We start from the raw sequence: 15,683 nt of genomic DNA, 5'->3' as shown, positions 1-15,683 counted from the left end.
TATAAACAAACATAAATAAATCTAGAAGCATAGTTACTAACTAAATGATAGTTATATTATTCTATGATAATATATGTCTTTTTTTTAGAATAGTGACCTGTGTAGGCACACACATGATATCTGGTAAACATGCCAGAATAAAGTGAACAAACTGCAAAACTTAGACCCTTGAGATTGTGATGGGCATTGAGGCATTGATGATGTTCCTTCATTACAGCATTTCCTGAGTGGGTAGAGCATATCAACGACACTGAGGTGGACATAGGCAGTGACCTCTACTGGCCTTGCGTGGCCACAGGGAAGCCCATCCCTACCATCAGATGGCTGAAAAACGGATATGCGGTAAGCACACTGAAGAGCCTTGCTGCTCCTGAATCAGTTCAGGTGGCCACACAATGGTCACTTGTGTGCTTGGTCCCTGAGACAGAAATCTTCCTTGAAAAACAAAAGTGTCTTCTTTCAGTTTCAACAGTTTTCTGTAATGGTATCTTTACCTCTCTCTTTTCTTTCCCTTATTTTTCCTTTATTCCACATCCCCCCTTCCTATTGAACCATGTCCACTCGTATTGTCCCCTCTTTGCCACTGTTTCCCTGAATCCCACAGAAACAGAGGTAAGAGAGACGTGCTAAGTCCTATGATAGCCTTGGGACAAGTGACAGCGGTGGGGCCCTTCTCTACCTTCCCACTATAATCTCACAGCTGGTCCAAAGGGGAAAAGGTGGACTCTCAGCTCTGTAAGATGAATAAAACAAGAGCCACTGGGCATGGTAAGTGGGTTGGTCTTCTCCATGCCATAGAAACCCCGTCTGTGCTTCTTAGGAGAATATGGGGGTAGATGAGCTCAACAGAGGTTAAGTGCTAACCTAGCTGAATGGGAGAGTTTACAACCGTGTTCTTCAAAGCCGTGTAATTTCTTTTACTCTTCAGTATCACAAAGGGGAACTAAGACTGTATGATGTGACCTTTGACAATGCTGGGATGTACCAGTGCATAGCAGAAAATGCGTATGGATCCATTTATGCGAATGCCGAGCTCAAGATCCTGGGTCAGTATCCTTTCCAATTTTTGATAAATGTTTCTCAAACAAACATATAAATCGGTAGAAGGGTATCCATAGCTCACATTCTGTTTCACTTTTCTTTTATTTAGATGCACAGCACAAGTTGGTTACACAAGCTATAAATTCCCAGTTATCAAAATTCAGGCTAAAGGAACAATGAAACAGACTAAATATTTGCTGTAAAAAGCAACCTTCCCAGAGCAGCAGCTGCAGTAACAACTCTCAGAGCTTGTTACGTGTGAATACTCCAGCTCCCACTGCCAACCTGCCCAGCAGACATTTTAATTAGATGCTCAGATGACTTTGACAGGCAGTTGAAGTTTAAGAATCACTAGACTAAATGATAGAGTCACATACACACCCGCCTAAAAAGTGTCCCCAGAAGAGATGGGATGCAGATGACTGGAACACATTGTGCCTGCTAATAGTGAAAGGGATTGGGCAGTGAACTAGATGGGGGAGCTTGGAGGACATAGAGCATACCGTCCCTGGGATTATAAAACCCTGGGTCATGACTTCATGATTATGCATCTGTGCTGTGACTTGAAGTTGAACTTCAGCTGTATCATGGGCTTCTTAACCAGTTATCTGGACCCACTCTTTTCCTAGCTATCTGTAGGTAGGTCCTGAAGGCCTGGATTCGCTCCTTAAAGAGTGGAGCATTCCATTGGTGCTCAGCGAATGGACATTTAAGTGGGATACCATTATTTACTAAAAGGAGTTTTCACATTCAAATGCCAACAACCTGTGATAGCCTAAAAAAAATTATACCAATGTAATAGACTTCAATTCTCTTGTTAGTCACTTGAGGTATCCTGAGAGGAAAGGCAGTGCACATATGTGAAAATGTATATTGATATAACATTTGTAGGACGTGGAGTTCTCACCATCTTTTCCCACTAAGTTCCCTTGTAGACTCAAAACAGAACAATTGGATTCAAGGTGCCTTTTTGGTGAGCAGGAACATAACATATGATTAAAACTAAAATTTGTAGTGGCTGATAAAGCTATCAGCAGTTATCCATTGAGCTGAAGAGATGTTATTAAATTATCAAATAAAAAGTTATGTATGAGATGCCCATGAACTACAACTGATCACATTTACCTCAGTCCTTCCTGTAGATTATTGATGTCTAAAAGAAGCTACAATCCAGAAGCAATATTGGGTTTGATAGCTAAAGGACAATGATAATCCTCTGTTTACCTTGTAGCATTAGCTCCAACTTTTGAAATGAATCCCATGAAGAAAAAGATCCTGGCTGCTAAAGGAGGAAGAGTTATCATTGAATGCAAGCCCAAGGCTGCGCCGAAACCCAAGTTTTCGTGGAGCAAAGGGACAGAGTGGCTGGTCAACAGCAGCAGGTCAGGTCAGACTAGGGCAGAGCTGACGGTCCCTGGCTCCTCAGATCTCACAATGTAACTGTGCTTAGTGTCTTTCAAGTCAGCCAAGTGGCTTCCTCATGGAGTCTCCAAGTTCAATTTTTAATTACTGCTTTAGTTCATTAACAATTCAGTGTCAACAACCACTTTCTAATAGAGGGTTCATGTGCAAGAATTTATTGAATGTTGAAGATAATATGTATATATATAATTAATTTTAAAAGATAAATACAAATATGAATTGTTTAAATTAAAGTTTGAATAGTAGTCAATAAGAATAAATATAATATTATTTGGATGAATATCTCTATAAAAAGTAGTTTAACAAACCAGTGATTTTTTTGTGCCTGCAGAGTGCCTGTTCCGTTTTCATGCTATATGAAGAAGTATATGAAGGAATAAGTATATCAAGTATGCATGGCAGAAGTGTAGTCATTTGTCATTACTGAAAGGCATGTGGTACCCAACACTTAAAAAGGTGCAGACTGGCAGTGTAGGAAGTCTTTAGCTCCAGGATCCACAATGCCTTGCATGTGACACTGCCATGGCTATAGCACCATTAGATGATAGAAACTTTTGGGTTCCATTATAGTCTAATGGTACTTATATGAAATCCTGTCATTGAGAAAAATGCACTGGCTGAAATTTCACGGTGTGACATAGGACACTTTGAACATGATAAAGATCAAATTTAAGCACACACATATACATGCCATATATATAATATGTATACTATATATAATGTATTATATAGTGCCACCTATAATATATCATGTATAGTAATATATACATTATTATAGTAATATGTCATTATACAAAATAGTAATCTATATGACATATATGTAAACTGCTTTGGCCAAAAGTGCTTCTAAGAGGAGTTTTATGTCTACAAGAACTGACCTCACTGCGAAGTCCCCAGATTCCAGTCAAGATGGCATCAGGCTAAAGTCTGTGGCCTTCACAAAACACAGTGCCCAGTTTCTTTGTGCGGAGCATGGCACAGTGACTCATTATGTTCCTTCACATTTGGAGAAAGAGGCCTGGTTTCAAATCCTCCTTAGCAACAAAGAAACACTTTTTGCTGTTGTCTTATTTCAACGCTGCATTTGTTATTCTAAAACAGATTCCAAAGTAAGCTGTAAGTTAGAACTGGATAATGAAAGAGACAAAAGAAAATCTTATTACACATTGGAGCAGAATTTCAACATTGCTTAGTAAGATAGAGATATCCTAATTTTTTTTATCAGACTGTCCTTTAAAAGAACAAATATTTCTATTGTTTTGAAAACTAGAAGATAAAGTTTAGAAAATGATTTAGTTAAAGAAAGTCGAAGAAGTAACAAATATTTAATGTTGAATTTAAGGATAAGAGAATGCAAGAGAAGACACCCACAGCCCAGCACTGAGCCAATGGGGAATCCTGCCAAGGAGAGGGAGGAAGAACTGTACAAGCCAGGGTCGGGGGTCAAGGATATCACAAGAAAACTTACAGAAACAACTAGCCTGGGCTCATAGGAGCACAAAGAATCTGCCTTAGGACCTTAGAAGTTATCTAGGAAAATGATGAAGCTTAGCTTCCCAGCACTCTGCCAATGCCAAAAAAGAACATTTGAAACAAAGGCTAGACCTTGAAAATGTCTTGAAATGTATTAAGAAGATACTGGTATAAAATGTAATAGTAGCATTTGTATTGCAAGGTACAATAGTAATATATGTCATTAAATGTGTTTTATGAATTGTATGTTTTTTTAATTATATAGAATACTCATATGGGAAGATGGAAGCTTGGAAATCAATAACATTACAAGGAACGATGGAGGAGTCTATACATGCTTTGCAGAAAATAATAGGGGGAAAGCCAATAGCACTGGGACTCTGGTGATCACAAGTAAGAAATTATTTGATATTTGAGTCATGTTTGTTAAATGATGCTTAACTTTGCAGTCCCGCACATATGCCATTCAAAACTAAGTTTCTAATACAATCGATGTAGTGATGAGTTTCCATTTCAGAAGCCTGCTGGGAAAGTTCCTTCCTCTAAGGAGTTCTTACTGGAAATAAATGCAAAAACATCCTATTCCTTTGCAGAATGGATCAGAATATACTGCGTTTTATTCCTTTTTAAAACCTTTTATTGAGTCTGTTCTTTTACAATTCCACACAAGTATCACGTGCGCTCTGCTTGTGATAACTGCCATCTCTAATACCCTTCTCATCCCTGTGACCCACTTCTTCTCTCGAAGTCCCTTTCTCTAACAGCTTTGTTATTAAGTGTTAGGGCTTGGGTTTGCTACTGCGGTAAGACCCACTGAGTTGAATATGTGTCATCTGTGCGAATATGCTTTTGGAACTTTACCCATTGGAACACAGTAGGATGTCAATTGGACGATAATGGCCCCTCCTGAAGAATCCAATAGTAGTCAATAATTATACAGGGAAAGGGTGAGCTATAGATGGAAGTTTCTGTCTCACCTGGTCCTGCAGTTGTTCAGCACCAAAGAAACACAAAGAGGCTTATATTAACTGTAAACTGCTTGGCCTATTAGCTCAGGCTTATTATTAAGTAGTTCTTGCAACTTAAATTAAGCCATAATTCTTATCTATGTTTAGCCACCTGGCTTGGTACCTTTTATCAGTGAGGCATTCTCATCTTACTTCCTCTGTGTCTAGCTGATGACTGAGTCTCTGCCTTCTTTTTCCCAGAATTCTCTTAGTCTGGTTTCCTTCCTATACTTCCTACCTGGCTACTGGCCAATCAGTGCTTTATTGAACCAATATGAGTAATAAATCTTTACAGTGTACAAGAGCATTATCCCACCCCAGTGAGCCTCATAAACTTGGGCTTGTGTAGCCTCACTGTAGACCACCACAGCTGCTATGAAGTCATGACTGCATTGGATCTGCCATGCCTAGAAGACACTTTAGAACTCTTCTGTCTATCATTGAAATCTTCATTCTTTCCATTCTCTTATTCATGGCGCTCTCTGAGCTTTCTAAAGAGTAGTATAAATATTCTGCTTAGGGCTAAGCATTCAGCTGCCACTTATTTTCATCATTTTAAGATGCCATGAGCATCTGTATTTAGTGGCATCCATCACAGCGATACCTCTGGTTCAAAGCTGGAAATAGCATTTGCTATCAGTATAAACTTAAAACTGTAAAAGGGAGTTTGGGGCCATGACAATTTAAATAAACAATAGTATCAAGTTTGTTCCTAAGGTCTAAGACATCCTCTTCCATGGGGATTTTGAATGGCTTTGTAGTAATAAATGGCTTCGTGTGTGGCCAGCCGCAAACCCAATCAGAGCGAGTGGTTAGCCTCATGACAATCATGCTATAATTGCATAAATGGGCACATCTTCCCTGATATAATGATATTACAGGCCATCGGGTTTATAGCTGGGTAAGAATGTTGTTGCCTTAAGCCTCCCCCCGCCCCAGCACTCTATATGATATCTTCTAGCAATGTGGAAGCTAGGCAGCAGGGGTAAACCTTCCAGGCTCAGTTCTAGCTTTATTTCTCTATACCTTTGTAACCAAAGTATGTGTTGTTTTTGTCCATAGCTTTTTCAAATTAATTATAGTGGCAAGGGTCCTCTATTATTGAGAATCTCTGGTCCATGCAGTAACACATCAAGAGCTATCACTTACCTGCCACCCTTGATTTTCAGGAATAACCTAATAATAATAACCCTAATAATCCTAGACCAGAAGGATAGCTCCCTTGTAACTATCTCTCTCTTTCTAACTCAAAAATTTATTTTTTAAGTAGTAAGTTTTGCATGTATTTTTCATAGATCCTTAGTTTTGATTAACCTTTTGTACACCCCAGTCTTCCCTGCTCCTAACACCCTTTCCTGATTAGACTTTCCACTCCCTAGATTTCTTCTACTTGTTTTTATATCACCTGTGAAATTCTATATATTCTCCCTTAAGGGATTTCCCCATCTCAACAGTCATTTTCTGGTTTACATACCTTAACAGATATTCTAGTTTAAACATAAAAACTCTAAATATTTGAAGCTAAAAACCACATATGTTTTTATCTTTTTGAGCCTGGGTTACTTACCTTGCTCATTATTTTTTTTTCTAGTCTCATCAATTCACCTGAAAATTTCCCATTTTCATTTTATCTGTAGCTGAACAAAATTCTATTCTGTGCATATGCTACACATTTATCATTCATTCAGCAGATTGTGGGAAACTAGGCTGATTCCACTTCCTAGCTGGAGAAGCAATAAACGAGGTGTGAAAATATCTGAGGAAAGGAATGTGGAGTGGTTTGGGTATATGCACAGGAGTGGGATAACCAGGTCATGTGGGAATTCCAGTTCTCACTATTTTCTGAACCACTACACTTATATCCATGATGGCTACTCACAGTAATTAAGAGTTCCTTTGTATCTACATCCTTGCCAATATTTGTTGTCTGTTGATTTGTTCATGTAGCCATTCTGACTAGGATGAGATGGAATCTCATAATAGTTTTAATTTTCATTTCCCTAATGACTAAAGATGTTGAACATTTCTCTAAGTATTTATCAGACATTTTTAATTTCTTCTTTTGAGGATTCTGTTCAAAGTGATGTCTCCTTTTTGGATTGAGTTGTTTATTTTTTTGATGATTAGTCTTTTGAGTTCTTTATGTATGCCAAATATTAATCCTCTGTCAGAAATATAGCTGGCAAAGATTTTTTCCTATTCTGTGGGTTCCCTCTTCATTAGACAAATGACTTACTTTGCTGTATAGAAGTTTTTTTTAGTTTTCTGAGATCTCATTTGTCAATCGTTGGTCTTATATCCTGTGCTATCATAGTCCTCTTATAAACTATTTCTTGTTTCTATTCACGTGGAAATCCTTTGCTCATCCTTTCATATCTATCGATCTTTGATAAGGAGGTATGTTTCTCAGAGATAGAAAAATGATGGGTACTGTTTTCCAATCTGTGCAAGCTTATGCTGTTTGAATGGGGACCTAAACGAGTGGATATTCAAAGTTATTATTAAATGATATGTGTTGATGCATGCCATTTTGTTAATCTTGCAGTATTTCTTTTCTTGGTCTTCCTCTGCTCAAGAGCTGACCTAACATTGTTTATTTTCTGTTCTAGTTTCTTGGATATACTTATTTTTCTCTTCAATCTGAGATATTTCTCCACTATACTCTGTAGGGGTGTCTTGGTGATAGCAAATTCTTTTAGTCTGCTTTTGTCATGGAAAACTTTTCCTTTCCCTTCAATCATGGTTTTAGTGATCATAGTATCTTAGCGAGCATAGTTGTCTGGGTTGTCATCTGCAGTCTTGCAGAACTTGTAGGACATCACTCTATGTCTTTTAGGCTTTGAAAAGTCATCATCAAAAACTTGCCATCATTAGAATTGATGGATATCCTTTTCTTTGTGACTTGGTGTTTCTCTCTTGCAGTTTTTAATATCCTTTTTCTGTACATTTAGAGCTTTGACAATTATATGACACAGGGAGTTTCTTTCTGATACTATTTGGGTGTTTGACTTTTGTTTGTTTGTTTGATAGATCGATTTATATGCTTCTTTCATCTTAGTGGTCAGCTCTTTCCCTGGATTTCAGAATTGTTCTTCTATGAGTCTTTAAAAAATATATTCTGTTCCTTTAACCTTTATTTCTTTTCTTTTATTTATATCACTGTTTTATACATTTACACTTTTGGCTATACTTCCTCTCTTGGGGAGATGTAAGCAACATCTTCCCCTTGGTCCTAATGACAAACTGAGGCATGGTTTTACCAAAGTTCTCTCTTAGGAACCAATGAGCTTCTTGGGCTTCCTGGGAGAGCATATGGGAGAAGTTGCTTGCAGGAATGTGGGTGCTCCGACCACAACAGGCCACACCTGAAAAGCCTTTACCTAGTAGAGGTGAGGGCTTCCCATAACTGCATAGATGAATCCCCTTTCCTAGTCTCTCCAACTTAGAGACTCTAACCCTATCTGAGTCACATGCAATTAAGACAGAGATGTATATAACAGGTAGTAGGGATCTGATAAATACTCAGATGGTCTCACGACGCTCGCAACACTCTATGAAGGGTGTACACAATCAACAAGCTCAGAGTAGATAATCACTTTGCAAGAGGTACAGCTGAACAACCAAAGATGGAGGTCTCTAATCCCAGAGGAAAGTCACTCATAACAGGGCTTTTTCTTCCCAAGACTACATGTTTTTGTTCATGTTTCAAAATTATTATTTTATTTAAAATTTACTATTTTATTTGACAGAGTGATTCAATTCTTCTTCCTTGTCTTTAAGTCTGATAATCTATCTTCTGCTAGATATATTTTATTAGTGAGTCTACTACACTTTTTTAATAGACATGCTAAAGTTTTCATTTCAAGTTTTATTTTAGGTTGGGGTTTCTTCAGTAATTGTATCTCTCTATTCAAATATATTTTCATATACCCTGAATTTTTCTCATTTTATTAAGCTGTTTGTGTTTTACTGGCTTTCATTTTACTTGTATTTCCTTTGAGCCATTTAAGAATGTCCATAGTTGTTTTTTTGAATTAGTTGTCCTGTCATCTAAGTTGCTCTCATAAGTTGGGGATAATTAATGTGGGTTTAATAATTTTGTAGGAGTCATGTTGTATTGGATTTTCTGTTACTTGGGTTTGTGTGTCTGTATGTGCACGTGTGCACGTACATGTGTGTGATCGGCCTTGGAAATCCTTAGACTGTTCATTGCATCTTTTAGTATAAATATCTGGCCCACTTTTATTGAATGAGCTTTAGGATCTGAAGTTGTTACCACCCTTAAACCACATTGTAGGGTTTTGGAAGAGCTGGGAGGTACTTGAAGTTCAGTTTTAAGGCCACCCAGAGCTTATTCATAATGGTTAGCAGAGGTCCTCAGGCGGCAGATCTTCTTCAATACCAGATAATATGATGCCTCATAATGTCTTTTAATGTGATTTACTCTTTTTTATTTCAAAACATGCAGATCCCACACGAATCATTTTGGCCCCAATTAATGCTGATATCACTGTTGGAGAAAACGCTACGATGCAGTGTGCTGCGTCCTTCGATCCTTCCCTGGATCTCACATTTGTTTGGTCCTTCAATGGCTACGTGATTGATTTTAACAAAGAAATTACACATATTCATTACCAGAGGAATTATATGGTACGTGTTTTATATTTCATTGTATTAACATCCCAATGATTCTTATGTATCTGCACTAAAACTTCAGTCATGAACCAGAGAAATAGCTTAGCAGATAAGTATGCCACCAAATCTCTGGACCTGAGTTTAATCCTTGGAACTCACATAGCTCCCAACACCAGCTCCCAAAAGTAGCTCTCTGTTGAAAATATGCCATAGCTTACACACACACACAGAGAAACTTAAAAATCCATAAATATAATACTATTCTATAATATTTTAAATTTTAATGATGTGACATTCATGTGAAAAGCTTGTAATTTTTCTCAGATTAATCATGATACTCTGAAACATTTGTAAAGGACTAGTATTGAAGTGTCTGGGTGTGATATTCTCAAATATGTATTGATCTTTAGGTTTATTTTTCTATTATATGATTTTTGTATTGATGTGAACTTTACCCAATTAAATTTGTACCAGAGATCCTATCAATTTCACTCTAATTCGAATGAGAGAAAGCATTGAACTTACTTCAGGTTATATTGATTAATTTAAAGTTATTTATTTCATTCTGTGGAGGTGAAAAATCAATGAAATGTTTGTGTTTCAAGACATGAACAAGTCTGTGTGGCTTGAAATCGACGAAGTGGTTAATTTTTAGACTTGGAAACTGTACATTCCACAAACCTTGTCATTTAACACCGCCGCTAGAGGGCAGGAAGTAATGCAGGAGATTGACTTCCATGGAGACATCACTGGGGGTGTGGACACTGCATTGACTTCCATGGAGACATCACTGGGGGTGTAGACACTGCATTGACTTCCATGGAGACATCACTGGGGGTGTGGACCCTGCTGAGGCTGTCAGGGAACAAACTGGCCCCACCGTGCTTCCATCTCCTCTCTGGAAAGATTACTCCTTAGGAACTTGTGTATCTGTTTGGTACATGTCCTTAATTACGAAGATGTGTTGAGAATGGGAATTATGTTTGTATTATGTTTTTAGAAGGTGACCAATAAGAGGGCATAGAACACAGAGAGCAAGGTAGTGGGGGATATAATCAAAGTACAGTAATACACATGTATGAAACTATAGCGAAACTTTTATTTAACATTTAAATGATAGAAACAAAGTCAATTAGAACAAATGAAAATATGCTGATCTGGTAAGTATGCCTTGAACCTCAGCACTCGGGAAGCTAAATCAAGAGAATCTTAGATTCTTAAGGCTAGAGGCTAGCCTGGACTACATAGTGAGTCCCTGTCTCAAGAAAAAAAAAACAGAAGCAAGCATAAAAGGGAAAAAGAAAACACTAACTTCAGAACCAGCTATTAATGAATGCACAAGCTTGAACCAACTCAATGGGATATTTCAGAATTTTTACATCACATGAAATCTGAATAAATATTTATAAACTATAATACCATTATACTTCAGGTTGACCAGTTGCCTGTACTTCATTTGTCTAGGGCTTCTTCTTCAGGTAGAATAAGACGTTCTTTAACTAGACAGGGACATTTCTAGATATATGTACAGCATTCAGAACTCTCTCAAAGTGCATGTGATGCCCCTGCACGTTCACTGTAAAGTCCAGTTCTTTACTGGCACTAGCAAAAAAAAAATCAATAGTAGATGTGCAAATCTGGTTTCTGAGCTGAAACTACACTTAAAATTAATATAATTGACAGGGAACAACAGATGTTATATTTTGATCTTATAAGTGAAACTTTTATGATGCTCTTAATATAGCTTTTCTATTATTACTTAAACTGAAACTACAATCTTTATCAGTTTAATAATTCTTTATATTATTTGGTAGTTTTTGAAAGACAAATCCCCCCCCAAGTTTTTAATGATTTTAAGGAAATCAATAAGTCTTAAATAGAGAAATGAAGTTTCCAGTTCATTTATTCATTTGGTGTAATAAATTGAATAATTTCTGACCTACCATCTTGGAAGATTGCAAGTACAGCCGTAGTAACAAGTAATAGCTGAGGAGCTTACTACCTTCAAGGAAGTCTATATAAATAGATTTGAGAGGTATTAATTACCCTAATTATGGTGAAACGTCACATTTACAGCCTAGGTACATTCTTTAAAATAATAGTTACCCCAGGTTATTTGACACTAATACCCACTATAACAAAAATTAGGTGATAAAGGAAAAAATGAGAAAAAGAAATAGAGGAAGGAAATGGTTGTTATGCTAAAGGAAAAAATGAGAGCATAGATAGGGAATGAGTTGTTGAGACTGTGTCTGCTCTATCTGCAAAGGGCCATCACAGCGGGCAGTAAATAGCGGGCCCTGGGCGGGTCTACCGAGTGCTTGCTGGTAGTGAGCCCCAATTGGGATTCTTCAAGTGGCTACCATCAGCTAACAGATAAGTCAAAACTGTATTTTATGGGGAAAATATGGGACAAAACTGAATCACATAAGCAAATGTCCACTATTGGCACTTCAAAAAAAAAAAAAGGACTAAAGAGTTAAATTCATAAAAAATACAGTCTCGGGATAAGAGTGGCCATTGTAATTAAATACATCCACTTGTTTTACGTCCCAACCGTTTTTGTAAAGTGAGTGATCAGAGCAATTCTCTTCTAAACCTCCAAAAGTCCAGCAAAGGCTTCTCAGTGTCTTCCGTTCTCAACAAAAAGTCAGTGGCAAACCTCACTACTGAATGGCATTTAAGTGAAAGTGTCAGAAACGTGTCTCAGCTGTCTTTCAGAGACAGCCCTCATGTCTAGCCCCAGCTTCCGGGTTTGTTGGGAAAACTTCCACCTGACGCTTAGAGAGTGAAAACACGGTGGCATTGGGGACATCGGTGGGGTGGAAAAGGCACAGATGGCTGTGATTCTCTGTTGCCCAAACTTGCACAGGAAAAAAATGTCCCTTTGGCTGTCTCTTTTCTTAATTTGGGGGAAGAGTCTGATAGAAGGAAAGAATGGACTGGCTTTGTCTATGCTATAGGCTAAGGAAAAAGAAACACTGACAAGCAAAGATGTATGCAAAAAAAATTATAATTATATGACTATATAATTATACAAAAAAATCAGAGATACAGAGTCTAAAATGCGACAATGGCCATTATCATAATATTTCAATAATTATTACTTCCAACGACTAATAATAGAAGTGGTTATTAATAAAAATAATCTAGATATAAAATTTAATTTTTATTACACGAATTTTCATTTCCCATTCAATTTTTTAAAAAATCATTTAAAAATCAAGCTTGCTTTGATTCCAGCTTGCTATTTCCAGTTTTGACCACTGAGCGGCAGCGTACGTAAGGTTTTAGGATTCACGGCCCGGACTAATTTAAGCACCAATCTTGAAGCGAATGCATCACATTTCCCAGTACACAGTGAGGTGATACACAATGCTGCGTCTCACTATATTTTTTTTCTTCGTGGAGTCCCATAAGTACTAGGAGGAAAGTCACAAGGCATTACTGTTTTCTTGTAAGTTTTTATGTTGTCGCTAAAACAAAAGGACAACAAACACTGTCCTATCATTAATGGTGCTATTCTATGTAACATTTTGCATTAAATTTGCTATTGATTCCCTCATTGATTTAGTTAAAGCTCACAGAATATTATGCTTTGTGTGATAATGACTAGTAAATGTTTTGTTTGTGCTTGAACAAAATTCATGTCTAGATAAAATATTAATAAATTAGCTATTTAAATTAGCAGTTTAATACAATAAATGATTAAAACAATTTATCTACATTATATTATTCTGCTAAAGGTTAGTGGCAAGTAATTATCTGTTTTCACCATCCAGTTATAAAACTACTGCAATTTTTGTTTTCTAATTTAACAGGCACTTTCTGAAAGTAAACATACAACTAAAATTAATTTTAATTATAACTTAAGTTATAACCCCTCTTTCTCTAGAAAGATCTTAAAGTTATCTATTAAGATTATATATGTACATTCTATAGAATATAATACATAGACTGTTTTATAATATGTACATAAACACTGTGTATTCATAAACACTCTATGTATTCATACATATGGCATTTTATCAATCGTCCGTGGTGGCGAATTATGGGCAAATATTTAGTTGATGAACAATTTTATAAAATTATATTTTGTGTATGTTTGTGAGTATGGGAACACATGTGCTATGGCACATCTGTGGTGGTCAGAAGACAGCATTCAGGAGTGAATTTTGCACCCTAAGGCAGGGTCTCTTCTTATTTTCCCAGATGCACTGCATTCTGAAGGCTGTCTGACCACTAAGCTTCTGTCCAGTCCTGTGTCCGTCTAACCTTTCCCTCTAATACTTGACTGTTGGAAGCCCGCCACTGCATCTGTCTTTTTATGTAGGCTCTAGGAAACACACTAAGGCCTTCAGGCTTCCGTGGCTAGGGCTGTTACTCACCAAGACACCTCGATGGCCCATAGCTGCCTAATTTTGACAACTGCTTTGGATCATTTTCCTTCACTGGTTTGGTGATATACTCATTGTCTCAGTAACTCTCTGCATGAATGCACCAGATTAATGAACTCGCCTATATCTTCCTGATTTCTTTCCTAAGATGTTGAAAGTTCAGTCTAGTAGGAAGTCCCTAGAGGTTTGAGAGAAATTCAAGGATACTATCTGAGTCCTCAGTGCCTCTGTCCAACATCACCTGACAATAATCAACTTTTACACCTTTACCCTACACTCTTTTACACCTGCTTATTAAACATCCTTCCATCCTATAAAACGCTACTCTATTAATAGGCTTCCTAAATCAATTTCCTCAGAGCACTTTTACAAGGATAATGGGATGCATATAACGTGCTTGATAATGAATAGTCATCCCCGTTGACTATTTTGGTAAATTGTATGATAGAGCAATTGTTTTCCACTTAAAATTCTATGAGCTGTTTTTCCACCTTTCTGTCAATAGATCTTAATTTCGAAATTTACATCAGTGATCAGTTTACTGGGCACTAAGTTTGAGATGAAATATTTTATGCATTTCATTTCTGAGGGCGATGGATAGGTATCACTCCCTTACACTTCTTCAATATTGTTTTGTCAGTTTTGGATTAAATAGCTTCCAGGTTTTTGACCTGTGTCCATTGCAGCAATATTCAGTAAAGTAGATGCTACTGTGATTGTCTCAAGTTCAGAGGTAGGAAAACTGAAGATTAGACAGATGGAGTAAACCCAAACATATAATCCCAAAGAGCTTGTGTCCTGATGCTGCCAGATGAATTGTCATTCATTCTGGTTGTGATGCAATATTAATATCTATATCTACTTAAATAATTCTCTGCTTGCTGGCAATGCAGCAAGACAGTATTGTTCAAGTCATATTTTACTCTAAAATCTTGCCTAATGGTCCATTTACACTAATATAATCCACATTAATTTTGTCTTCAGACACTGGTAGCAGCCTTTGCAGTGTAAGGCAAGTGGAGCCTACACAGCACAGGGTGTAAGTATGATGTCAGTGGTGATCCAAGAACATCCCCACCGGTATCCATTCTGATGCTTCCAGGTGTGAAGGTGTGCATTGACTGTCAGTGTGTTTGCCAGTGTGAGGGTGTGCATTGGCTGTCAGTGTGTTTGCAGGTGTGAAGGTATGCATTGACTATCATTGTGTTTGCAGGTGTGAGGGTGTGCATTGACTATCATTGTGTTTGCAGGTGTGACAGTGTGCATTGGCTGTGTGCTTGCAGGTGTGAGGGTGTGCATTGACTGTCGGTGTGTTTGCAGGTGTGAGGGTGTGCATTGGCTGTCAGTATCCTTGCAGGTGTGAGGTGTGCATTGACTGTCAGTGTATTTTCAGGTGTGAGGTGTGCATTGACTGTCAGTGTATTTTCAGGTGTGAGGTGTGCATTTACTGTCAGTGTGTTTGCAGGTGTGAAGGTGTGCATTGACTGTCAGTGTGTTTGCAGGTGTGACGGTGTGCATTGACTGTCAGTGTGTTTGCAGGTGTGAGGGTGTGCATTGATGTCAGTGTGTTTGCAGGTGTGAGGGTGTGCATTGATGTCAGTGTGTTTGCAGGTGTGAAGGTGTGCATTGGCTGTCAGTGTGTTTGCAGGTGTAACCGTGTACATTGACTTTCATTGTGTTTGCAGGTGTGAGGGTGTGCATTGACTAT

The 15,683-nt window shown here is 37.6% G+C and overlaps 1 protein-coding gene across 3 annotated transcripts in view; it reads left to right on the top strand.

Annotated features, from left to right (window-relative positions):
• The window catches only part of Cntn1 (contactin 1), a 283,386-nt gene that overhangs the window by 187,036 nt on the left and 80,667 nt on the right, over window positions 1-15,683 (top strand). For all 3 annotated transcript variants that reach the window (XM_005354313.3, XM_005354312.3, XM_005354314.3), the window contains exons 10-14: window positions 218-342; window positions 929-1,046; window positions 2,273-2,423; window positions 4,202-4,329; window positions 9,412-9,593. In XM_005354313.3, the coding sequence (XP_005354370.1) occupies window positions 218-342; window positions 929-1,046; window positions 2,273-2,423; window positions 4,202-4,329; window positions 9,412-9,593 (704 nt within the window). The remainder of the gene's footprint in view (window positions 1-217; window positions 343-928; window positions 1,047-2,272; window positions 2,424-4,201; window positions 4,330-9,411; window positions 9,594-15,683) is intronic.

Source organism: Microtus ochrogaster, chromosome 15 (assembly GCF_000317375.1).
Source record: "Microtus ochrogaster isolate Prairie Vole_2 chromosome 15, MicOch1.0, whole genome shotgun sequence".
Taxonomy (NCBI): Eukaryota; Metazoa; Chordata; class Mammalia; order Rodentia; family Cricetidae; genus Microtus; species Microtus ochrogaster.
Note: the sequence above shows the minus strand (reverse complement) of the source record. Positions and strands in the feature narration are given on the sequence as shown.